The sequence below is a fragment of the Geotrypetes seraphini genome, chromosome 1, assembly GCF_902459505.1.
Source record: "Geotrypetes seraphini chromosome 1, aGeoSer1.1, whole genome shotgun sequence".
Lineage (NCBI taxonomy): Eukaryota > Metazoa > Chordata > Amphibia > Gymnophiona > Dermophiidae > Geotrypetes > Geotrypetes seraphini.
Genome location: NC_047084.1, coordinates 374,729,913 through 374,755,881, shown reverse-complemented (window position 1 = coordinate 374,755,881; position 25,969 = coordinate 374,729,913). Strand labels below are relative to the sequence as shown.

Genomic DNA, 25,969 nt, shown 5'->3' with positions numbered 1-25,969 from the left:
TATACGTAACTTCAAGCCCAAACCTCCACCAACACAAATCAAGGTAACCCCTGATGACCCAGACCCCACCCTTTCAGAGATCCCAATCTTGACAACATTCCACAGACCTTCCAGACCATATATCAAAAAAACCCAAGTACTAAAAAAGAAACTTAGCTTCTTCCCATCTCCCCCCCATTATCCCACTATGCTACTCTAACCTCAGAGGTTCCTACCTAAATATAAGATCTATGAGGAACAAATCCCAATTAATTCATGACTGGCTCACCGACACCAACCCTGACTTCATCATACTAACAGAGACTTGGTTACTCTCGGACGAAGACATAATCCAAGAATGCCTCCCCCCTAACTTCAAAATTCTTTCCTTAGCAAGAGAAAGAGGCAGGGGTGGTGGACTGGCTGTAATCTTTAAGGACAACTTAAACTGCACCATGCTAAGCTCTAAATCCTCCTCCACCTTGGAAATCTTCTCTCAAGCTTCATTCAGAACTTCTAGCTGACTCCCTAACTATCACTCTGGCATATATTCCCCCCAAAAAATGGTCCTCAGCCAAAGAAGAATTTCAGGAGTTCCTGTTAACCAATTCGCTAACAGGACCTTACAACCTCTTATGCGGAGATCTAAACCTACACCTAGAGAATCTAGATCTACCAGAGACCAAATTCTGGTCCTTTCTAACTTCACTAGGCTTCCCTCACTCTCCTCCGGTATCAACCCACATAAAAGGCCACCAACTGGACATAGTATCACTGACCGCAATAAACACATCAAATCCTACGATCTAAATACCTATCTAGACAAATTCAACCTACTGCATAATAACCAATCTGGTTTCAGACCCAGCTTCAGCACCAAAACTATAATGGCCTCTCTTCTAAACTATCTACATTCCTTTCTCAGTCAAGGCTCCAATGCAATGATTCTCCAACTGGACCTACGCTGTGCCTTCGACCTAGTTGACCACTCCATCTTGCTGAACTGTCTTGAATCAATAGGCATCACAGGAAACACTCACAATTGGTTCCAGGGATTTCTCGAACTCAGATCCTATCAAGTATTCAAAGACAACAAATTCTCTTTCAGCTGAACAACTGCCAACTACCCCAGGGCTCCCCGTTGTCACCGACCCTTTTCAACATCTACCTCATCTCATTGGGACACCTGCTACAGAGCTTAAATCTCAACTTCCACGTATACGCTGACGATATCACTGTTGTGCTACCACTATCCAATCTGTCGCCGAACTTCATTAATCTCCTATACAATACCCTAAACCAAATAGAACTTTGGATGAAGGCCTTCAAACTCAAAACTGAACATAGAAAAAACTAAATTTTTCCTGGCTTCTCCAAATGAACAGATAAGACAACAAGATTCACGTGAATGGCTGAGATTATGAAATTGCCCAACCTATAAAAATACTAGGAGTTACCCTTGACAGACATCTAACCCTAGAAAAGCATACAGATCTAATATTCAAAAAAAGTATTTCAACACTATGGAAGCTCCACACCGTCAAAAAATTCTTCGATGAATCATCCTTTCAACTACTCGTACAAGCTTCCATCTTGAGTACACTGGACTATTGCAACATCATAACTGGGAGCTTATAAAAAGACACTTCACAAGCTAAGATTAATCCAAAACACTGCAGTCCGACTCATCTTCAGATTAAAAAAATGGGAATATATCACCCCATACTTCCAAATACTCCACTGGTTGCCGGTAGAATCCAGAATACTCTTCAAGTTTGCCTGCATCAGCTACAAAGCTGTCTTCGCGTTGCTACCAACTTACCTCGCCTCCCAATTCTTCACCAACTGCCCGAATAAGACCTCTCGCAGAGCAAACCTCTTTAATTACCCATCTCTGAAATCATGTCACTACAAGAAGTACCTAGACAGAATGCTATCATTCCAGGCAGCTAAACTGAACACATGGCTAGCAAAACCAATACTTGAGGCCACATCATACGCTGACTTCAGAAAATCACCGAAGACCCGTCTCTTTAACGCAACCTGAGTTCTCCCCCTCTGCCAATTTTACCTCCCCGAAAGCCCTTTCTCTTCCCCTATTCGACGTACCTTGTTGTAATCCTCTTACTCACATTGCAAACATCTTCCTGGAAACTGCTTTGATCTCTTGTACCCTGTTCTAAACCATTTTGTACTGTAACCTGATCTAAAACATTTGCTTCATGTTGCAAACATCCTGTTTTCTCATTGCATGTATCTTCTTACAAATCGCCCTGAACTTATGTATCTTGTTCCAAACATATGTATCTTGCTGTAAACATATGTCTCTTGCTGTAATCACTGCATTCTCTCACTGCACGATTCTTGTTGTAAACCGCTTTGAACTTATGGTATAGCGGTATACAAGAAATAAAATTTATTATTATTAAAGCAGGGATCTCAAAGTCCCTCCTTGAGGGCTGCAATCCAGTTGGGTTTTCAGGATTTTCCCAATATGCATTGAAAGCAGTGCATGCACATAGTTCTCATGCATATTCATTGGGACAAAAGTACATGCTTAAGCCCCTGAATAAGAACAATTTCATGTTATTGCCTAAAAATAAGGGCTAGCTTGTGCACTCTAGTTGGAGACCTGCTTTTCCAGACAACTAAACAGATCCAAGACATTAGTAAAAAATGAATGTCATACAAATGAGCTACTGGAGAAAACGTTTTGGGATAAGGTATATTGCCTTAAGAGCACATTGGAGAACATAGTAACATAGTAAATGACAGCAGATAAAGATCTGAATGGTCCATCCAGTCTGTTCACCAGTCATACTCATGAAAAATTCATGATTAAATTAACTTAATTCTTTGATACGCCTGGAAAACAGACTGCAAAGTCCACCTGGCACTGTCCTAGGCTCCAAATACTGAAGTTGCTTTTCAAGCTCTCCAGCCTACCCAACCATCCTGCCTGCAGTATAAGCTGCCCAGTAACATCCCCATGTTCCAAGTGATGTTAAGACTTCACATAACCTGATACTAACCATAATACTCAGTTGTTGGAACACCTCCTGCTGTGGGATTCAAGATACAAGCGCATGTGTCCTTGAAAGTCAACCAAAAAGGACTAAACGTCTTAACATGTTAAGATTATTGAAGTTACTTCAGAACAATTAGTTTGTATGGTTACTTCAAAACAATTAGTTTTTGCATACCACAGTTCATCTCATCCGATCCATCTGTGCAGTCACTAAGGCCATCACACCTCCAGCTATTAAAAATGCATTTCCCATTGTCACACTGCCAAGCATTTGTGTCACCATGACATGCTTCATCTGGTGGAAAGAAGGTTTAAAAGCAAGCTATCACTTTAAATTGATTTAACAAAATTAAAGAGTAACTCAAATAGGCAAAATGCAAGGTTATTTATAGGATAAATATCAGTAACACCTCTGGCCATATTATACTTTCAAAAAAGCTCTGCTAAAAGGATTTGGGAGTGCTTAAGTTTTGAAGTTTAGGTATGTCTAAACTTCTGTGCTAAGATCCATTTACTGAAACAGCTTTGATTGCTGCACTTTTGAAAATGGTTTGGAAGAGTAAGCATGAAGCATGGGAAAAAAATCCAGAGGCATGAAGGATTAGGCTCTTACCTGGATAATCTTGTTTTGCTTATACAGGGGTCCTTACATTACGTGATCAATCCATGCTCACAAACCACTTGCAAAAGGGCATCACAATTGCATCTTTCAGCTCCTCCTCTTAACAGGGAGTATAGCTCCTTCAGTTTGTACCAAAGCAATTGAGCTCCACTGTAACAGGAGAAAAGAGGGGCCAGGAAACTCCCCCCAGAAACATTTGTTCTAATGGGAAAAAACAAACCAAACTACTAGGATGAACTAGGTGTATCAATGAACCAACCTGCTGTGTGCAACTAGCACAAACACAAGAGCTCCAAAGTTCAATAAGACTCAATACTTTTAGTAAGTTATACATGTTCATTCCAGGAGAAAAAAAACTCGTTATGGACCATGAGTTATCAGAGGCAGAAAGCAAGTGAATTGCAGAATACACAGGGTAGGCTATAAGGAGATGTACCAAAGCATACACATAAGTCTGTATAAGGAGATGTACCAAAGCAGTGCCAGATGTCTAGTAAGACAGATAAGCCTGCCTGCAAGACTGGAGGACCCAAAAGCAGTGTCTGAACCACCACATCCATGCCTGAACTTTGCAAAGGTATGGAGAGTATACCAAGTAGGTGTTCTACAGATCTTTGTGTGAACTGCCCAGGACTATGCTTCTGGTCAAATGAGCTTTGTCGGAAAAAGGTGGCCATTTGCCACAGCCCATGTATGCAGACAAAATTGCAATAGGAGCCTTGGAAGCTGGTCTGCCTAATCTGGACTAGTTGGCACAAAAAGATGGTCAGAAAGGTGAGACTCGTTTGTCCATACCAGGTATGGGAGTAAACTCTGCAGTCTCATCTTGCTTGTTCAAACCAGGTTAAAAAAGTGGGTAAATCAACCTCTTGGTTGACATGAACAGCTAACAACCTTCAGTAGGAAAGGTAATACTGTGCGTGCAGAGAAATCCCAGCCTCGGATCCTTAGGAAGGGCTCTCTGCAAGAACCTGCAACTCCGATAGAGACTGTCATCAGGAATACCGTCTTCACCATGAGCCAGAAGAGATGTCTCATGGAGAGGCTTGTAAGGAGGCTTAGACAGGCCCTTCAGAACAAGATAAGATTACAGGATAGAAGAGGCTGGCATACAGGAAGTAGCAATATGAATGTTCTCTAAGAACTGGGTCACATCAGGATGAGACGCTAGACATTGTTTCAATAAAAGCATTTCCTTAGAGCTACCAATGTAAGCTGTTCCTCCCATTCCCAGTCCAGGGAAACTGCTGCTATAAGGAATGCTTCTGGGGAAGCACTTGGAGAAGAGCATATTATGTGCCCTTGCCTAGAACTACTTCCAGAGTGGTTGCCATTGAGCCCAGCACCTGAAGGTAATGCCAAGCTGCAAGCTTCAGCATTACTAAGGAGAACCAAAATCTGCTTCCGTGAGTGATTGGCTTTGGGAAAGAAAGACGCAGCCTTCACACTGTCAAAGTAGACTCCTCTCCCCCCTCCCCCCCCCCCGATACTCCATATGCATTAGGTTGGCTCCAGATAACTTCTTGAATTAACAATCCAGCCCAGATCCTATAGGAAAGCAACTTGTCACACTGCCTGCTTGCCCTCTGGCCTTAATGGTGCTCTGATCAGCTAATTGTCCAGGTATGGCTGCACCTGTATTCTCATCCTGCAGAGGTAAGCTGTGACCACCATTACCTTGAGTGTGTGGAGCTGTTACCAGACCAAAAAGGTAGGGTTGCAAATTAAAAATGCCACTGAAGGACATGAAAAGTACAGCTACTTACCATTAACAGTTGTTATCCAGGAACAGCAGGCAGATATTCTCAACATGTGGGTGACGTCATCCACGGAGCCCTGTAGTGGAAAGCCTCGCAAGCAACTTGCTTGTAGAACTTCAAAGTTTGTGAGTGCCTTCCCACCTGAGTTAGGGCATGCGTCTCCTCAGTTCAGCTAGCTAAGAAGCCAACCTGGGGAGGTGGGTGGGTTGTGAGAATATCTGACTGCTGTCCCTGGATAACAACTGTTACGGTAAGTAACTGTACTTTATCCCAGGACAAGCAGGAAGCATATTCAACATGTAGATGACCTCCAAGCTAACCAGAATGGGATGGGAGAGTTGGCAATTTAGTTGAAAAAAATTCTTAACTGCCTGGCCAAAAAGGCCAGTTCTTCTGGAGAAAAACATCCATACTATACTGAGAGAGGAATGTATGAACTGAGGAGGAAAAAGGCAGCTTTGCAGAGTTCCTCAATAGGAGTAGATTTAAAGAAAAACTACTGAAGCTGCCATGGCTCTGAAGTTATAGGCTGGAACTAGACTCTAGATGTAGACTAGCCTAAGCCTAGGAGAAAAAAAAATATGAAGCAGCGATTCAATTGGAGATGGTTCACATAGCAACTGGATGTCTCAACTCGTATGGATCGAAGGAGGCAAATAGTTGAGGAGAAGATCTCTACGGCTTAGTCCTTTGGAAGTAGAAGGCCAAAGCACGCTGACAAGCTAGAGTATGAAGAGATGATTCTGCAGTATGAGAATGAGGCTCAGGAAAAAGCCACTGGAAGGACAATTGATTGAGGAATATGAAATTCTGAAACTACTTCTGGTAAGAATTGATGTGTACGAAGGACCACCTTGCCATGATGGAATACAGGGAAAGGTGGATCTGCAACTAGAGCATGGAGTTCATTGACTCTGCGAGCAGACGCGAGAGCAATGAGAAAAAACCACTGCCACAGTAAGGTAGTTGAGATGATCCGAAGAAATTGGTTGAAATGGAGGCTGCATCAGTCGGGTAAGAACATAAGAGATCCCAAGGTATTGGGAGGAGGTTCGAGAGGTGATTTAGCCTTGAAAAACCATCCATAAATCTGGAAACCACAGGATGAGCAGATAAAGTTTTCCAATCCAAAGGCTGACAAGCAGCAATTGCTCCAAGATGGACTCAAAATGGATGTTGATTCGAGGCCTGATTGAGAGAAAGCAAGATATAGTGCAAAACCAAAGACAATGAGGTAGACTGAGGTGCCATGTGAAGAATGATGCACCAAGGAGAGAATCTAGTACATTGCTGATGATAGCACTGCATAACAGTAGGATTAGTGGAAGCCTCAAAAATGTCCTTGACAGATTGAGAAAATCTGAAAGGACAAGTTGTCAAGTAGGCGAGTTGAAGTAGAAGGGAGAACCACTGTTGGCTGGCCACCAAAGCTATGAGAATCATGGTGGCATGATGTTGGTTGAGCTTAACAAAGGTCTTAAGAGGAAATGGCATTCAAGAAAAAAAATTCATCCATGCCAAAACAAAAGCATCTGCCTCCAGTCAGTAAGAAGAGTATATCCTGGAGCAGAACTGAGGCAGTTAGATGGTGCGGGGAAACGCAAGAGATCTATATGCGGAGTCCCACACAGATAAAAATGTGATGAAGAGTTGAGGAATGGATTGGCCATTCGTGAAGTTGCAAAAGGTGACTGAATTTGTCTGCCAGCCAGATATTATTGCCTTGAATGTAGACAGCTTAGAGAAAGGTGTTTGGATGACTTGGCTAGTCCCACATCCTTTGAGCTTCCTGGCAAAAGGGAAATAGATGCTGTGCAAAAAAAAGTCCACTTGACCGTGGAGAAGGTGCTGAAAAGCTTTGAGAGCATAGAAGACCGCTCTGAGATTCAATAGATTGATGCGATACTGATGCTCCATGCTGGGCTAATAACTGCGAATACGGATACCATCTGGATGAGCCCTCCGAGCATAGGGCGAAGCGCCCGAAGACTTTGTGGTGATGGGGGTGTTGTAAACAGAAAGACCTCTGGAGAGTTTGGAAAAGAGTATCCGCCAATGGAGAGACAGTCTCAACGAAAGAGTGATAACGAGGCATTGAGAGAGTGGGTAGCAAGTCGGCGCCCACTGATATGCCAGGATCCACTGAGGAATTTGGAGACTGGAAAAAAGTCACGTGAATGGAAAAGGCCATGTGGCCTAATAGAACCATCATGTGCCTCGCTGACAGCGAGAGGAAAGAATACGTTTCGACAAGTCGAAAGATGATATCCTGTTGAGGAAGAAACATCCTCAGTCAAGAAGTGTCCTGGACAGGTCCAACAAACTGGTGTATGAGAAGGCCATAGCTACGACTTCAGAAAGGTGATCCTGAAACCCAGACTTAGTAGAAAACCAAATAGTCCATTGGGTGACTACAATAACCCCCCTGCTGTGATAAGCCAATCGTCCAGATATGGAAAACCAGAAGGCCAGGGTAGCGCAGAGCTCCCGAAGTACAACCAGGCACTTGGTAAAAACTCCTGGAGAGAATGCCAGGCTGAAAAGCAGGACTCTATAGTGGAAATGAAGATTCTCCACCTGAATCAGAGATCTGTGAGAGGCTGGTGGAATGTGAGTGTAAACCTCTTCGAGATCTAGAGATCAGTACCAAGCTGCGTAATCCATCAAGGGATACAGACTTGTGAAATTTGAAGAAATTGAAGCAAGTAACCTTCCTTGATAATGGCAAGAACCCAAAGGTCTGATGTAAACTGCTCCCATCATTGATAGGAATGATGGAGATAACCTCAAGAGGAGAGGCATGATGATCGAAATTGTGCTCAGCTCAAATACAGCCGGAGGATGGGGATACTGCTGAGGCTGTTTCCAAGGTGGAGGCTTGGCACAAGCTGGAGTAGATTTCTGTGGATACTGAGTGAAGGCTTATAATCCTTAGCTTCTGGCTGTTTAGAGTTAGGATGAATCAGAGACACAGAAGATCGCTTATGCTCTGAAAAGCAGTAGGTGGCAGTCGCAATGGCTTCAATCATAGTTCCCTGACAGGGAATATTGGCCAGTCAGTCTTGAAGATTGGAAACAGTGTCCACAATCCGTAACCAAGATCAATGTCCCATTCTGGACTGAAATTGCAAAAGCATCAAACGCTGGCTGGTCCCTGTGTACTCGCCACTGAGACAGGATATGGTGTAGCTGGTGAAAACTCAAACGATGATGTTACCACATAAAAGTGGGAAAAAAACCGATGGCCAAAGTTATCCATGGACCATCCTTCTCTCCTAGGAGGATCTTCAGCATAAACTGAGTGGGATGAGTGAGAGGATTCCGCCAGTAAGGATTGGTGGGACAACTGAGGATTGTCCAACCCTGTATAAGGAACCATGCAGTACTTGGATTCAATGTACAAGGGTATAGCCTGGGTGGAATAACTCCAACTGCTTCAGAAAAAAACAGGTTTATTTATTTATTACACGCACCAACACAGCAACTTGAAGGAAAGTAAATAAAAAAGCCAGTGTGAGAAGGCAACGGACAACAGGGCAGAGCTAGCAACAGGTGCTTCTCAGCTCTGTGGAAAAACAAGAACTGAGGAGATGCTGAGGAAATGCACACCCTAACTCAGGCGGGAAGGCACTCGCGCATGCACAGTGTGGCACTCGAACTTTGAAGTTCTACAAGCAAGTTGCTTGTGAGGCTCTCCGCTACAGGGCTTTGTGGATGACGTTACCCACATGTTGAGAATATGCTGCCTGCTTGTGCTTGTCCTGGGATAATCAACTATTTCCTGTAGTCTGAGAAAATGGAAATATGAAGGTACACCTCTATAAGATCTAGGGAGGCTAGAAAATCCCCTGGAGCCATCACCACCACAGACTATGTAGAAGCATAGTACCCCAATGCCATTTATGAACTTTAGGTCCAGGATTGGCCATTATGAAGTATATAGAGTATCTGCCAGAGCCCAATTCTTCAGGAACTGGTTCTATAGTTCGAAATGTCTAATAGCCTTTGCTCAACACTCAAATCTTTACCTCTTTCCAGTCAGTCGATAAACAGATCTGAAGGAGGATAATAAACTTGATCTTGTGACCACTCAAAGATCTAGAGCCCAGCAGTCCCAAAGAAATTCACTCCTACTCCCACCAAAATGCCGATAGTCTCACCAATGTGTGATAGCAGAGCAGCAGACCTGGCTCACTTATTTCTCTGAGGTTGTACTGACATGACACTTAAGGGTTGCTGGCATCTAGAAGACCCAACTTCCACACCAGCAAAAAACTGTCTATCCTTCCTCAATGCCCTGTCCTTCCAAATCCTAAACCCACAAACCACACATGAAAAAGGTCATCAACTGGACATTGCTGCATTCATGACGCACCAGCCAGCCACCCCAGCAATTCAAACTCCCAAAGGAACCTGGTCCCCATCTCTTTGGTCAGACCACTTCACATACAACTTCAAAATCAACTGGAACAAGACCAAAACCACACCTCAATCTAAAAAAATAACATACACCTCACGCAAATATATCGAGCCAACCACCTTCTGGACAAAAGTAGATGAATCAATCCAAGACCAAGACCCAAAAAACTTCATCTCTCACTGGAAACATATGTCCACCAACATCATTGATGAACTAGCCCCACTACAAACCAAAACCAGAGCCAGCAGCAGGAGATCAGACCCATGGTTTGACAATGAACTGCTCCAACTCAAAAGACAGTGTAGAAGATTAGAAAGAAAATGGAGAAAAACAAACCTAGACCAAACAAAAATTGCTTGGAAAAACAACAAATACAAACTACCACTAAAAGACAAGAGGAAAACTCATTACACAAATCTTAGGCACAGAAGCCCAAGACCCCAAAAAACTATTCCAAATCTTAAGATCTGACAGACATCAAACCCTACACAACCACAAACAATACCCCACCCCCCTCAGCTACCCTCCTAGCAGATCACTTCATGAACAAAATTACCAATGCCAGAGCCACCCTCAATTCTACCCCATCCCACCCAAACGTAATCACAATTCACCCCACAGAAAAAGATTAAACCGCAGCAGACAGAACTTGGTCTCAATTCCCCAACATACAATGGCCCGAATTCAATAACCTCTACAAAAATACAGCCACGCCTCCTGTGACTACAACCACTGCCCTTCTTATCTCCTTACTACCTCCAGTATAAAATTCCGTACTCTACTTCTACAATGGATTCAATCCACGCTCACGGATGGCATTTTCCCCACTGTACTCAGCGAAATCATCATCACCTCAATCCAAAAAGATCCAAAAGGACCACCAGACCAACCTTCCAACTTCAGACCTATTGCCTCAATACCACTATACGTCAAACTTACAGAAGGCCTAGTAGCCAAACTACTCACTAACTATCTGGATGACCATAACCTACTCCACCCCACGCAATCAGGCTTCAGAATCAATTTCAGCATAGAAACTCTCCTAGGCTCCCTTATGGACACAATCAGACAACACTTCAGTACAGGGAAAAAAATGCTCCTTATACAATTGGACCTGACTGCAGCATTTGACCTAGTTGATCACAATATCCTTCTGCAAATCTTGGATGCAATAGGCATCTCTGATAAAGTATATTCTTGGTTTGAAGGCTTCCTAAAATCCAGAACCTACAGCGTAAAATCAAACAACGAAAAATCAGAACCTTGGTCAAACCCCTGCGGAGTTCCACAGGGTTCCCCACTATTACATTACATTACATTACATTAGGGATTTCTATTCCGCCATTACCTTGCGGTTCAAGGCGGATTACAAAAGGTTAATTTAAAAAGAACAGAGTTACAATGATTAGCTAGAGAGGTAGATTGTAGGTCTTATAAACATTTTGCGGGTTGTTGAGGGTTAGGTGGTTTGTAAGAGAGTTAATAGGTGGTCATAGTGGAGATTCTTTTGTTGTTATTAGTGTAGTAATGGGTAGATCAAATGTCAGTTTTAGAGTTACTAAGAGGTCGTGGTGTTATTGCTGCTTCAGGAATTTCTTGAAAAGTGTGGTTTTTATTTCTTTTCTGAACGTCCTATAGTCTGGGGTGGTCATCAGAAGGTTGGAGATCTGGTTGTCCAGCCTTGCGGCTTGAGTGGCTAGGAGGCTGTCGTGTAGTTTTGTTCTTTTTCTCTCGGATCACATCTGAACAATCTAGGAATAACCACCTATAGCTACGCGGATGACATTACCATCCTCATACCATATGATCAGCCTAAACCCACCATGTCAAACATCCTACACCGAACACTAAATACAGTTATGATCTGGATGAAAGATTACAAACTTAAAATCAACCCGGACAAAACTAAATTCATCCTCTTCGAAAATGACATAATCCAAACCTTATATTATAACTTCAGCAGGGACTAGATTGCTAGGAGTCAGAAAAGGCGCTGAACTATAAGGAAAAAACAGACTGACTCAATGATATACAGAGCCTAAGAGGAGGGCTCGCTATACAAAAACTTAGCTCAGAGAAATAAAACTCTGAAGAGGGAGAGGTTATACTTTTCTACATTTTGCACGATTTTTTGAGCAGTGCTATGGTTATTACCCGTCTTCAGAATCAAGTTCCTTTTTCTGGCGGGGTCTCCTGAAGCAGACACCGAAACGGGGCCGCGTCGGGACCCCACATAGCTTTTGCTATTTGAATCAAGTCAAGCTCTTAAGCTAAGTTGAAAGTATTAGTGGCAACCTGAATTGCAAGAAAGTTTCTTTTGACCCATTTGCATACAGTAGTATCAATTAAGTAATTAAGTGTTACAAACTTAGTTGATACACTTTTACACCTTTGAGCTGGTCTCGCTTGTAACATTGATTAAGCAATGATTGGAAGACAAACTTTTCCCAAGAGGGGGGTAACCTCTCCCTCTTCAGAGTTTTATTTCTCTGAGCTAAGTTTTTGTATAGCGAGCCCTCCTCTTAGGCTCTGTATATCATTGAGTCAGTCTGTTTTTTCCTTAAAATCCAAACCTTAGCCAATTTAGAACTCAACTCAATCAACTATCCCATCCAAACCATCATAAAACTACTAGGAATGACCATAGACAGATGCTGTACCATGCAACCGCAAATACACAAAACAATCCAGAAATCCTTCGCAATCATGAGAAATCTGAGACAAGTCCGGAAATTATTTGAAAGAAATCAATTCCAGCTTATAGTACAATCCCTAATCCTAGGACTGCTAGACCAGTGGTTCCCAACCCTGTCCTGGAGGAACACCAGGCCAATTGGGTTTTCAGGCTAGCCCTAATGAATATGCATGAAGCAAATTTGCATGCCTATCACTTCCATCATATGCAAATCTCTCATATGCATATTCATTAGGGCTAGCCTGAAAACCCGATTGGCCTGGTGTTCCTCCAGGACAGGGTTGGGAATCACTGTGCTAGACTACTGCAACATCCTTTTCCTCCCATGCCCTGCTACTATGATCAAACAACTTCAAACAATCCAAAATACAGCCTTGAGACTCATCTACTCATTGAGAAAATATGACCACATCACAGAAGCTTACATCAACTCACATTGGCTACCAATCCAAGAAAGAATACAATTCAAATTCTACTGCATGCTATTTAAATCCCTAAATGGAGACAGTCCTTCTTACCTAAACAACCGCCTCAACCAAGCATCCACACTCACAGAAAAGCGCACTCCCCATTCATACCTCCTCTGATCAAAGAAGTAAAAAGATCAAAACTTCATGACGGCCTCCTAGCCACGCAAGCCGCAAAACTGGATACCCGGATCTCCAACCTGCTGATGACCATATCAGACTACAAGACATTCAGAAAAGAAATAAAAACTAGACTAAGAAATTCCTAAATCAGCCCTAACTTCACATACTATTAACACCAAAATAGGCAAAATATCTACCCTCACTACACCAGCAACAACAACTACGCTACCAATGTAACCTCCATTTACACACTTCTTGTAAACTGTATTAATCTTTGCCTCGAAAATGTCTATTTACCACTCTAATTTATCATCGGTTCCTCCATTGTAACCCCCGTTTATAAATCTTTTGTAAGCCGCCTTGAACCGCAAGGTAATGGTGGAATAGAAATCCCTAATGTAATGTAATCTAGAGTCGCCAAACTGCTGCCTGGACCCTTGATAACATCTGAGCAGAGAAACCTGCATAGAACTGGCACACATTGTGAGGGACAAAAATGCCATTGCCTCCCCCTGTGGGTTGGTGAGGTCTTCTGCTATCTGGCAGAGATTTAGGGCAGTAGTTTGCCATGCTGACCATACAATTGAGGTCCTTACCAAATAGCATCTGCTTAAGGGCAGTCTGCTTAAGGTGACTTTGGAAGCCGAACCACCTAACCCATTGTCTAATCCACAGCATATGGCAGGCAGAAACCATATACGCCGACACCTTGCTCATGACCAAAGTCATAGCATTGCCACATAATCCACCTACTCCAGCACCAACTGGGGACAGGGGGGGGGTGCAAACATTCTCCTACTCGGCTGGACTTCACCATAACCTGGTGTTGCAAGCATACAAATTGGTATATGGACTCTCCTTGGCTGACCATTAGCACAAAACTGGCATGATATAGGAGTAGAATAGCCTGGAGGAGTCCATCCCAGTTGATTCTGAGCCAATTGAGATTTGAGGTAGATGGATGCTTTAGGCAACAAAAAGGAGGGGGTCTCTGTTTAAGGGTTTAAGGGGCTGTGGTTAAAGTCCCCTACTTCCAGAAACCCCTTCAGGAGGCTTCCCTGGGCTGTTTTTAGCACAACCATGCTGCTGCGGCAGCCGTCGTCTTGGATTTTTCCAATTTTGAAAAGCCTACATCTGCCTCAAAACCCCCTTGATTTGGATTTTAAACATTAAGGACAGATTCCTAATAGAGATTGTCAGCATAGCTATTGCTAGCAATCAGCATTTTTGGTTGCCCTAACCAATGTCAGCAAAGGCCTATGGGAAATTATATCAATCTGACTCTGGAATGTTGATGCAGAATTCTGTGCTCCTGCACAGAATTCATACATTAAGCAGCCAGCCAGACTGGATTGTTTATCAATAAGATAAGCTGTTTGAATGGGACAAAGAAGCCAGAGACTAATCCCATCTACCATGCCTGCAAGTATCACACCTTCCTTATCAATTAAACTAACCATTGTTTCAAACAGTTTACAAATTAAACAGAAAGATACTGGGAAATACAATAGTTTCTATATTCAGAATAAGATTCCAAGCTATAAAAGCCTCCTCTCTGTAACACCCTTTCTCAGGAACCTGAAGCTTAGACCATCACCCCATCCCCCTTTTCTTTCTCTCTCTCTGGAACTTCACGCTTCTCTCTGAACTCTGTAAGGCAGAGAAACTGCTTTGCTCTCTTAATTGTAATGCTTATGAAGATTGCTTTTCTGTAAGCCTATTTCTATAATATATTCTTTATGCCATCATCTCTGGCTGTGCTTCTCATTTGATTCTACTCCTGGTGAATCTTCTATGAGGGTATTGAACTTGGGACCTAGCGTTTAAGGGCACCTCACATAACTCCACCAGCCTTACATTGTGGGGGGCTACCATCCTTACATTTTGGGCGTGACCAACCTTACAGAGATCATGCCACATTTGTGACAGATGGCCAACTGAAGTGTAGCAATGTTCTGTATGGCATATGAGAAGAGGGGCAGGAGCCTTGGGCTTAGCCCCATCTGACACCCTTAAGACTGGGAGATCAGATGACCCCTTGCATAGAGAAAGAGAGAATCTTCCCCAGAGGCTGGGGATGAGGCACAAGCAAAGCACAGGTGTGTGGATGCTGTAGAGCCTAGGAAATGGCAAAGTGAAGCCCAGAAGGGCACCCAGGTGTCACTAATCAGGGATTTACCCTGATATTGTCAAGTTTAATTGTGAAAAGATTATTTAACTGTCAGGGTCTTCCACAGATGTCAAGGGGACAATGCAGTCTGTGCAAGGGAATGTGTCCAAATTTGTGAGCTTCTGAGAATTCCCAAGCAAGAGCCAGAGGAACAATGAGAATAACTTTGGGGGGGGGGGGCGTGGGGAGATAAACTTTGATTCTATGAAGTGGCGTACCAAGGGGGTCAGTCCGCCCCGGGTGCACGTCTGACCAGTTACCGGGGAATAGGCTGCCACTGCCGCCAATGGCAACAAGCCGGCGCTGAGTTCTCCCTCCATGCTTTTCTTCCCTGCGAGGCCGACAAATTCTCGCCACCCGACATCAATTCTGATGTCGGAGAGGACGTTCTGGGCCAGCCAATCGCTGCCTGTCTGAACCGGAATGTCCTCTGACATTAGAATCAACGTTGTGCGGCGAGAGTTGGTCGGCCCCGCGGGGAAGAAAAGCAGGGAGGGAGAACTTGGCACCATTCCCGATGGCAGCAGTGGCAGCAACATGTTTCCCAATGGCGGTGGCATGGGGGAGAGCAGGAAGAAAGAAAGAAAGAAAGAAAGGGGGCAGGGTGAAACAAAGAAAGTTGGGGGAGGGAATGAGGTCTGGAGGAGAGGAAGCATACAGGAGGCTGAAAGAAGGGAAGATGTATTGGATGCACAGTCAGAAGAATAAAGTGCAACCAAAAGCCCTCAGAAGAATGGCAATTGATCCTGTATCAGAAGTCATCAATTTAACCCTGAAGGTGCCATACTTCTGCATAGAGACTGTCCGGTCACTGTGATGGTTACTCCAGTGAGGTTTCTGGCATCCTTGGATGACAGAAGCCTATCTATATCCTGATTTATCCAGCTCACAGAATATTGAGATTCCATGTTCTGGGAAAACCCTTTCAGTTCTCTGCTTTTCCATTTAAGCTTGCTTATGGTGCCATGCACCTTCACCAAGATAATTGTGGTGGCAGCCCATCTGAAAGAAAGGAATTAGATGCATCTACTTGGACAATTGGCTGATCAAGACCCTATTCAGATTGGAAAGAGAAATTGTGGTAGCTCAGGTGGTCCAGCTGTTGAAGGACCTGTGTTGGATCATCAACCTCTGCAAGAGTCAGCCAGTTCAACAACTGGAATACGCTGTAATACACTTCAATATGGGAGGGCCAAGTCTTTGAGCCACGTAAATAGAAGCTTGTGAAACAGATTTGACTTAATGCCAGCATCTACAGTGTGACTATCTCCAGATTTAGGTTCCCTGACAGCAACCATAGAAGAGGTCCCTTGGGCAAAGGTTAATATGCATCCCCCACCAGCATGTGCCATTATCCCACTGGTCCCAAAATGGATTTACTCCTGAATGGATGGTAGAGGGTCAGTGGAGCTTATGTTTAAGGCCAAGACTTGAGTCTGGTAAAAAAGTGTGCCACTCTACATCTCCTCTTGGGTGATTTTGATACCAGTCTCTATGGCTGGGAGGACATGGTTGCGGACACAGTCTTAAGGACAATGGACTCTTGCAGAAGTGGTCTACAAAAACATCTGGAGATATGAGCCATTTGGCTCACCTTGAAAACTCTAGAGAAGTATTTGGAATGCAAACCCTTGGTTTGTTTCAGCAGTTTTGTATGAACAATCAGGTAGATCCCAAGAGCTTTGGTGTTTGATTTTAGCTTTTCCGTAGGCCAGTCTAGAAGACAGCTGGCAGTAGGATCCCTCAAGAGTATATAAGTTGTAGGTCTCTTGTTTTAGAGACTGAATGGAAAAAATGGTTCTCTGTATGGTCCCTTAGCTTTTAGGAAAGGTGGACTCATCTTTCCACATCAAATCAGGAAGTTCGGTTACCTGCCTTCTACACCGTGGGTTCCAAGGAGGAAGAACAAAGTGTTGACCTCGTTAGATGTACAGAAGTCTTCATAACTAGTTAAGTAACCAAATTACTTGCGTTTGATATATCTTATCTTAATCAATGCAGCGAGACTAGGCAGGCCTGTATCTAAGGTGACCATCCCTGCTGTGTGCCCCTTCCCTTGGACCTTTCCCAGCATGAACAGTATCACAAATGTGCTGCCCACATTGGTCTCGGCTCTGACATCACTTTTGGGTCCTACACCTAGGAAGTGACAGAGGGATTGCCGACACTGATGTGGGGTTTGTGATGCTACTCATGCTGGGAAAATTAAAGAGGTATGGGGGAAGTCAGGAAGGAGTGGGGGCTGTAGAAGAGGGCAGGGGAGGAGTGCCACTGCCCCAGGCACCACTCACCCTTGCTATGCCACTGGTGTGGAATGCCCCATTCCCCATTTGTTTTAATGCTGTTCAATTGCTTTGGTATAGACTGAAGGGGGCTCTAGATCCACCTCTTCAAGTGCTGTAAAGAACGCAGATTTCATCCTTCTGCAATCAACTTGCAAGAAAAGGAATATCACTTAGTGTCAGAACACGTATGTCCTTCCAGAAAGAGGAAGGAGGTAAGTATCTAATCTTCCTTTAGGATCAGTCCCCCCCCCCCCCACAAGTGTGTACATAAGCACAGAGGATAAGAATTGTCTAGACCTGTTTTAAAACCTGTCCTGGGGAGCCCCAGCCAGTTAGATTTAAGATATCCCTAATAAATATGCATGGGGAAGATTTGCATATTCATTAGGAACATTTTGAAAACATGACTGGGGGGTCCCCAGGATAGGTATAACTACTGATCTAGAACCTATTCAGAGTTACATGTACTATAAAGCCTTAAACTAGAACTTAAGTTAAAATCAAGCTGAGCTTCCACCTGAAGTCATAGATCCATTGTAACTAGCCACACTACTTGCATTTGGGTAGTGAATTTCCAAGGAGCTTGCTTCACAACTTATTAAAAAAAAGTTTAGATAAAGCTGACAATACTAACTTGAGACGTTATGATTCAGAACTTATGAACATAAATCACCTATGGAAGTTGATCTTTAAATTTCAGCTCACAATGAACCTGAACACTTCAGTATTTCACTTAAAGGTAAAATATATTTACCTTTGTGTATTAAAATGTTACAGGCACCTATTAAGAACTTCTTGGTGTAAGGGATAAATTGGGGGAATGGTGCTTTAGTGTCCTCCATGGCGTCCATAATGGATGAGCCTCAATTTCCAGCTGGGAAGGATAATAGAGTTTTCCATCAATGGGCCCAGAAAGGGTTGGTTACATTTTGAGATTTGTTGGGGATGGAGGGGGTGATTTGCTTTGCACTACTCTAGAGGAAGTATGGGCTGCCTGATGGGGATTACTTGGCTTATTTTCAGGCTCGTTATTTTATGCTTAATAAATTTTATTTTTATATACCGCCTGACCAAAAATGGTTCTAGGCGGTTTACAACAAATAAACTGGAGCACAATTTAAAAGGAAAACAATTCAAAACAATACAATAAATAAGAATTGGTCCTACAGTAGAAAATGTGATTTTAAAAAAATGCAATTTAAAAGAATAGTTCCAACGAACAAATAAGAACCGACCATACAGTAAAAACACAACTTAAGATACATTGCAATACGGAAGCATTGAATTATTAAACAAAACAACCAGTTAGGATACAAATTTTTCAAACAGTTGGGTCTTCAATAGTTTTCTAAAATCAAGATAAGAGAATCCTAGTATAGTTTTACCAAAAAAATCATTCAATTTGGCAGCTTGAAAAGGGCTGGGGATCTAGATCCCCTGTTTTACAGGAACATTTTGAGAATTTGTGGCTGGGGCTACAGAAGGTCCCTAGACCTATATCAGTTCTCTATCAGTATTGGAGGGGACATACTTTTCATCAGTTTCCCTATATGAGGCATTGGGAAGGGGATTTAGGGCAGACATTTTCATCTAAAGAATGGGGGGTCATATGTGGGGGAAGTTCACCGAGCGTCCTCCTGTGCTCTTGTCCAAGAAAATGCTTACAAGGTATTGATGTGTTGGTACTATACACCTGAGTGATTGCATTGCAAGTTCCCCCAGGTGACTAATCAGTGTTGGAAATGTCATGCTTCTGTGGGTACCTTCCTACATATTTAGTGGGAGTGTTCCCTCGAGTCCTTTTTGGAAGAAAATAGTACAAACATTGTCTAATCTTTCGGGGAGGCCACTGGGATTTATACCCCAAAGTTGCTTATTGGGTTTGTATAATATTGAGGAACATAATTGGCAAACTAAGCTTCTTCATCTAGGTCTAGCTGCAGTGACAAGCTTGGTAGCGAACCATTGGAAAAGTATATCTGGCCCCTCTCACGCTGATTGTATTAACCGCTTGGTGTCCATGGGGAGAATGGAAATATGTGGCTAAACGCCGTTCTTATTCTGCATCTCAAGAATATACTTGGAGACTGTTGGGGAATAAATTGGATGTTCTTTAATGATTTCTTACTGTTATCTACTTCTGCTATCTCCTAGGGGAAATTGGAGCTGGAGGCGGGTATGAGACCTATGTTGGAATATGGGGTAGATTTCTGCTGTCTAGGGGGTGGGGTGTAGGGGACTTGTTTGTTTAGAATATTGAGTGTGATTGTTGTATTCTGTGAGAGGTAATTTTGAATTTGCTATAGTTGTGTTGTATTTTATATCTTCTGAAAAACTAATAAAAATCTAAATATTCAAAAAGAACTTCTTGCTAAAGTTTTAGGCATAGTTTACACCTACAGTACCAGTTAGGTCACCTAAAAACAAACAAAAAAACCCACAGCTCTACGTGCCAGTTTGAAGCAAACATTTTGCCATAGCTTACCACATTGTTCGTCTACACCATCAGGGCAGTCTTGTTCACCATTACACAGCCAAGCAAAGGGAATGCATTTTTCTCCACACGCAGCTTGCTGAGTAGCATTACAAAATCTTCCATCTGCAAAAGAAGTCATAGGATCTTTTTTTTTTTTTTAATGTTCTTTATTCATTTTTAAAATGACATTAAGTGTTACAAAGATTCAATCACATTAACAATACATATATCACTTACAGACTATCATTTGCACATTACTTAAAATCTTATCACTCCCCCTTCCCTCCCTCCCTCCCATATAATCCAGTATAATATAATATGTATTAATAAAATATCCCCTCCCTACCCAATACTAATAAAATTAAGGGAAACAAATCTAACTACTCCGTGCAATATTTTGTTAATGGTTTCCACACATCCTGAAATAACTCTTTTGTAATGCAATAAATCTTTCCATTTTATATATTTTAAAAAGGTATTGTCTCCTTGATGACACTACAATGCTGCATATGTCTGGTAGTGCTCTAGAAATAGTCATCTATTGTGCATTAGTAGTTAGTTGAAAGCTTAAGGAGGTACCTTGACCATCAGCTAGTACACATTTATATGGAGGGATTAAATGAGGACTGCGCTATTTTTTGAGACCATTAGACAGGGGAGCAAAGAGTCAATATAGCTAGCAATGCACATGAACGTTCAAGAACCACCTTCCAGCATTGTTTTCTTTAATAGGACCAAGATTTGTTCAAAGCTGCAAAACTCTGTAGCACTACATCTATTCACATAACCAGATTTATGTGCATTTCAACTCTGACAAGACATTCGCTCATGCAAGCTGACTAGTTGTAACCTTTTATAATCTGCAACTTCCACTTTAAAAGAATGTCCTATTTAAGTGATAAAGCCAATAGAAGTAGTATTTCAACATCTATTCTGTTGATGGGTATTTTGAATTTATACCAAGACCTAGTATGACCATTATAATATGCTTTGACATTTTCCCATTTACTCATTTACTAGTTTCACATTACAAATAGAACAATGTATGCCTTGTGCTATTCATGGGCCCAGTTTTGCATTAGATGGCTATAAAGTGAATAATCACGCAGGATAGTGGTGTACTTTGAAGGGGGGAGGGGCAGACTGCCACAGGCACCAGCACAAATCCTCAGTCCCCATCCCCAGTACCTCTTAACTTTTCACCAACAAGCTGTGTCACCAACCAGCTGCTTGCCCTGGCTCTCCCTTTTAAAGGTCACAGGACCAGAAGTGACCAGCGCAGGCAGCAGGTTAGAGATGCTGCTCACGCTAGTGAAGAGTTAAGGAGGCACAGGTAGGAGTGGGGGAGGAAAGATGCCCATGCATTGTGTGGGGTGGACCACCCCAGGCACTCCTACTCTCACTACAGCACTGTTGCCAGATACCTCCTTTTGTAGATATGTTCAGAGAACACTCCTTGAAATGAGAAGCAATTATACTGAACTCTGATGAGATGTTTTCCCTACACATTAGTTGAGAAACTTAGTCCCATAAGGGACTTTTCACTTGGAAGAGTCTGAAAGAAAAATAATCCAAATATTTCATGAGGAGTCTCAGAAACAGAATGCACCTAGGTTTCAAATACTGATCTGTGTAATCTTGGGCGAGTCCTTAACCCTCCTACCTCAAAGCTTCTATTAAGCTTCTGAAGACAAGGGAATGTCTACAATACCTGAATGTTACTTACCATGAGCAGACCAGCTTAGTCTAAGCAGATAAGTGGTTACCTCAGGTTTCAGCCAAAGCAACCTGCACCCGTCTCATTATGTAACCCAAGAGCTCTGTTCATGCAGATAGAAGTAGGGGAGTGAGCAATTTTCAAAATAGACAACTTCTCTATGAAGATTTTCAAACAATCTAGCTAACACTGACCTTCGTATTTCCAAAATATATGAAGTTGCACAGGTGCCACAGCTTAAAGTGGGTAAGTCATTCAAGGATAGTCAGCAAACCAAAATGTTTAATTTTGGCCTGCTAGAAACCACCCTCATGTGTACGTTTTATGTGCATATTCTTAATGGCTTATCTCTAAGTGCATAGCTTTTAGTCACTTGACTGACAGATGTCTGAGGGTGGTGGTTAATGGAATTTGCTCAAGGAAGTAAAGATGAGTAGTGGAGTGCCTCAAGGATCAGTGCTGGGGCCAATTCTGTTTCATGTTTGAGTGATATTGCTGAAGGGTTAGAAGTTATGTTAGCCTTTTTGCAGATATCACCAAGATTTGTAACAGAGTGGAGATCCTGGAGGGAGTGGAAAACATGAAATAGGATCTGCAAAAAGTTGGAAGAATGCATTGAATTTTAATTGACAGACATTAGACTGAAGTGCAGAGTGATGCATTTGGTGAGTAGAAATTTGAGGGGGATGTATGTGCTGGGAGGGGCGAGTCATATGGGGGCAATAGTGTCCAAGGATCTGAAGGCAATGAAACAGTGTGACAAGGCAGTGGCTGTAGCCAGAAGGATGCTAAGCTATATAGAGAGGCGTACCCATCAGAAGAAAGATGATGTTGATGCCCCTCTATAGGATGTTGGGGAGGCCCCACTTAATAGTACTGTGTTCAGTTTTGGAGGCCACATCTGGCCAAGGATATAAAAGACTTGACATGGTCCAGAGGAAAGTGATGAAAATGCTAGGGGGTTTGTGCCAAAGAAATAAGAGACTGGAAGACTTCAACATACCTATGTATTCTGGAGGAGAGGGACTGGGATATGATACAGATGACATTTAAATATTTGAAAGGGCCAAATCATTTCCAGAGAAAGGAAATTGGTAAACCTAGATGACAATTTGAGGTTGAGGGAGTCAGACTTAAGGAGTAATGTTAGGAAATTTTTTCAGAGAGTGGAGCAGAAGACTGAATTCATAAAATCATGGGATGAACACAGGATCTCTAACTAGAATATAAAATGGGCAAACTGTCTGTTTGAATCAGATAGAGTAAGCTTCAACGGCAACTCCAGTAGCTGGAACCTAAGGGCAGTACCAGGCAGACTATGGTTTGTGGCCCAGAAGAAACAAACAAAAAAAATCCAAATTCATTGTAATGCATGTAGTTACAGGGCAGACTGGATGGACTGTTCAAGTGTAAAGACCTATTCAACAAGATATCATAAGGTATTAGGTAATACATATACACACTGTCCTTGCCATGTGCAGGGCAGAGGCTGTAGAAGTTTGTCCTGCACTGTCCTGCTTCTCAGTTACTAGTGTTGCCAAATCACTGCTGATCTTGTTTGGTTCCAAACCTTCCATAGAGGATTCTGTAGTCTTCTTTTGACCCAGAAAAGAACTGTAGTTTGAATAGCGTAGCTCAACATTCCATTTGTTTTATGAAAGAATAAACCAAAGTATGAGTTATCACCAGCTTCAGAGGATGCCACTATCCCAAGCCAAGAAGATCGCCAATATCAAACCATACAACTAAATTAAGCATGGCAATGTGCACTACAGTCCAGTCACTAGTTAACCTGGTTTCACTATTGACATTTTAACAACTTGAAGTTGCCCTATCTTTTTGCCGAGTGGCCCATGCTGAGAAGCTTGTATAGGTTAAAGTAATTTTGCTCTGCATAGAGAGGAGTCAGGTCCTCAACATTATTCTTAAAGTCTAACCCAAGCATAAAAGGCTCCACAGCCATCAAGGTCCACAAGCCTGTAATAACCGTTAAGTAAATACTGAAGTAGTCCCATATTAAAATCTAGTTTGTGCCACTTATTAGAGAGTGGTAGTCAGACAAAATAGCATTTTTTTTTTTTTCCGAAATCAGAAATTACCAGGAAAAAAAAAATTGCTTCCTCATAATGACAAGACAGCATTTCTAGTCTTAAACTGGTTTTTAAGAACACCTGTTTGTTTCGAATTTGTTGGCATTTGATACACCGCCCATCGGTGCAGCCACTTGAGTCGTTGAAGAGGAAACAACCTAAAAAACGGAAGTTAAGTGTCCTAAACTGTAAAATATAACGTTAGATTAAACAAGCAGCGAGTTATGCTCACAATAGCAAAGAACAACCGTTTATAAGCACTGACAGAACAAACATGTTCAAACCCCCCCTCCCCCCCCAAAAAAAAAGACCACATTGGCTCCCCTTCATGAAATAAGGTTTGACATAACTGTCTCTCTAACACCTCCATTAACTTACAACCACTCACCTGCTAAAACTCTGGCCAAAACTACTAAGCCCAACAAAACACCTAAAGCAATCCATTTTTCACAACGCCACCCCATAGCTTGAGGGGAGAGAAATAGCAAATGCATAAAACCGAGCCTCGCTCAAGATTGGATTTAAATAGAGACAAGGCAAATGGCGCAGTGGGAGGACTAATTTGGTGTTTCGCCGTTGGGGTCGAGCTCATTTCGCACCTCGGCTTGAAGTAGGGACTAGGGAGCATAAGGGAGCTCAGCTGGCTTGATTGCACTTAATATTGTACAGGGGTGCATTACACGTGACTCTTTTTTTTGGCCAATATACTGAATCCATCATCTGAAGCAATAGCTGCTTTATCGCTCAACACGTTTCTCTGATTGTTGGCGCGCGAAAAGAAACGCAGCAGCTTTTGCCGAGTGCTTTGCATATCTTGATTGATGAGCACCTGCCGAAAGTTTGCACGGTTGAATGTGCCCGGCAGTGGCCACGTGCCCTAGCGCGTAAGTTTTTAGTAAGCGGGATCATTAGCCTTGCAGTAAAGAAAGGGAGCAGCGGAAGTTGCAAAGGTAGAGCTGCTTTGCATTGAAATACTGCAAGGATTTTGTGCGCTTTATAGAACTAGCTTTTAATCTGGGTGATTAATAAAGGATACCTTCGGAACTGATTCAGAGATTTTTATATTTATTTTTTTTTTTCGAATTACTTCTGAATCTGTAGAAGCAGTTGTGCTAGAAAATTAATAAGTTGTGGTAATTAAATAGAACGGAATTTCCCTTTTTGGTATGATCTTTATTACAGTCTGGAAAATGTTAATAATTTAAACTTTGGCACATTTTTAATGGTTATCTTCCTTTGCCATTCTGAATATAAGTAAACTGGGGAGCTCCTGAGCTGCCCTTCATCAGAATTCCATGAAAGTCTTACCCAAGCACAAATATAGCATGAATAGCTCAAAATAAGTATACACAATAAGTGGTGCACATATGTCATTCAAAACTAGCCTATTAGAATTATATCACAACACAAGTGAAGTGAGATCTGGGAATAATTTAGCATTTATTAAGCTTGGAATTTTTTGTTAATTGCTGTGTTTTTATTGTATAATTTTTCTTCCTATGTTTTGCTTTCAGCACTATAAAATGCTAAAGATTGGGTGCACAAATGATAAGAATGATGATAAAACCAAGGAGTAAGCAGGCTGATATTTTCAAGACCCACTTAGTACTAAAAGTGGCCAAGCTATATCATAAACATTGATATGGGGGATAATTTTACAACTGAGCACTTCCTTTTAGGTGCTCCCAGGATGAGAGCTGAAAACTTATTTTTAATGGAATCAGATCACCCAGGTGCCATTATTCAATATTAGCATGACCGATATTGGCACACTTAATACATATATGCCCTCAGTTCCACCAGCCATAGATCTGGCATAATTGTGGGTTGTGCACTTAATGCAACAAAGACACATGCTTCTTACAATTAAGACTGCCAACTGGATATAGATTTGCAGGACAGGGTTGATCTAGTCCTGAGTTTACCCCAATGCATGTTGGAACTTGTAGTCTTGCTTTTTCTTAGGGACTGCCATTGGGAAATCAGAACTACAAAGCCCTGCATGCAATGAGGTAAAACCAGGACTAAATTTATCATGTCCTTCAAATCTGGATCCAGTTGGTAGCCTTACGGTATTTTGTAAATAATGCATGTTAATGGAAAACCCCCCCCCCCCCATGTCTTGCCCATGCTTCAC

General features: G+C 42.3%; 1 protein-coding gene across 1 annotated transcript in view; it reads right to left on the bottom strand.

Annotated features, from left to right (window-relative positions):
- LOC117346133 (low-density lipoprotein receptor-related protein 2-like) overlaps positions 1-24,460 on the bottom strand; it is a 266,925-nt gene extending 242,465 nt beyond the window's left edge. Inside the window, exons 1-3 of the mRNA XM_033915540.1 lie at positions 24,221-24,460; positions 20,035-20,148; positions 3,183-3,302 (exon numbers count right to left, since the gene is read on the bottom strand). Of these exons, the coding sequence (XP_033771431.1) occupies positions 3,183-3,302; positions 20,035-20,148; positions 24,221-24,326 (340 nt within the window). The 5' untranslated portion in view covers positions 24,327-24,460. The remainder of the gene's footprint in view (positions 1-3,182; positions 3,303-20,034; positions 20,149-24,220) is intronic.
- Between the last annotated feature and the right edge of the window lie 1,509 nt (positions 24,461-25,969).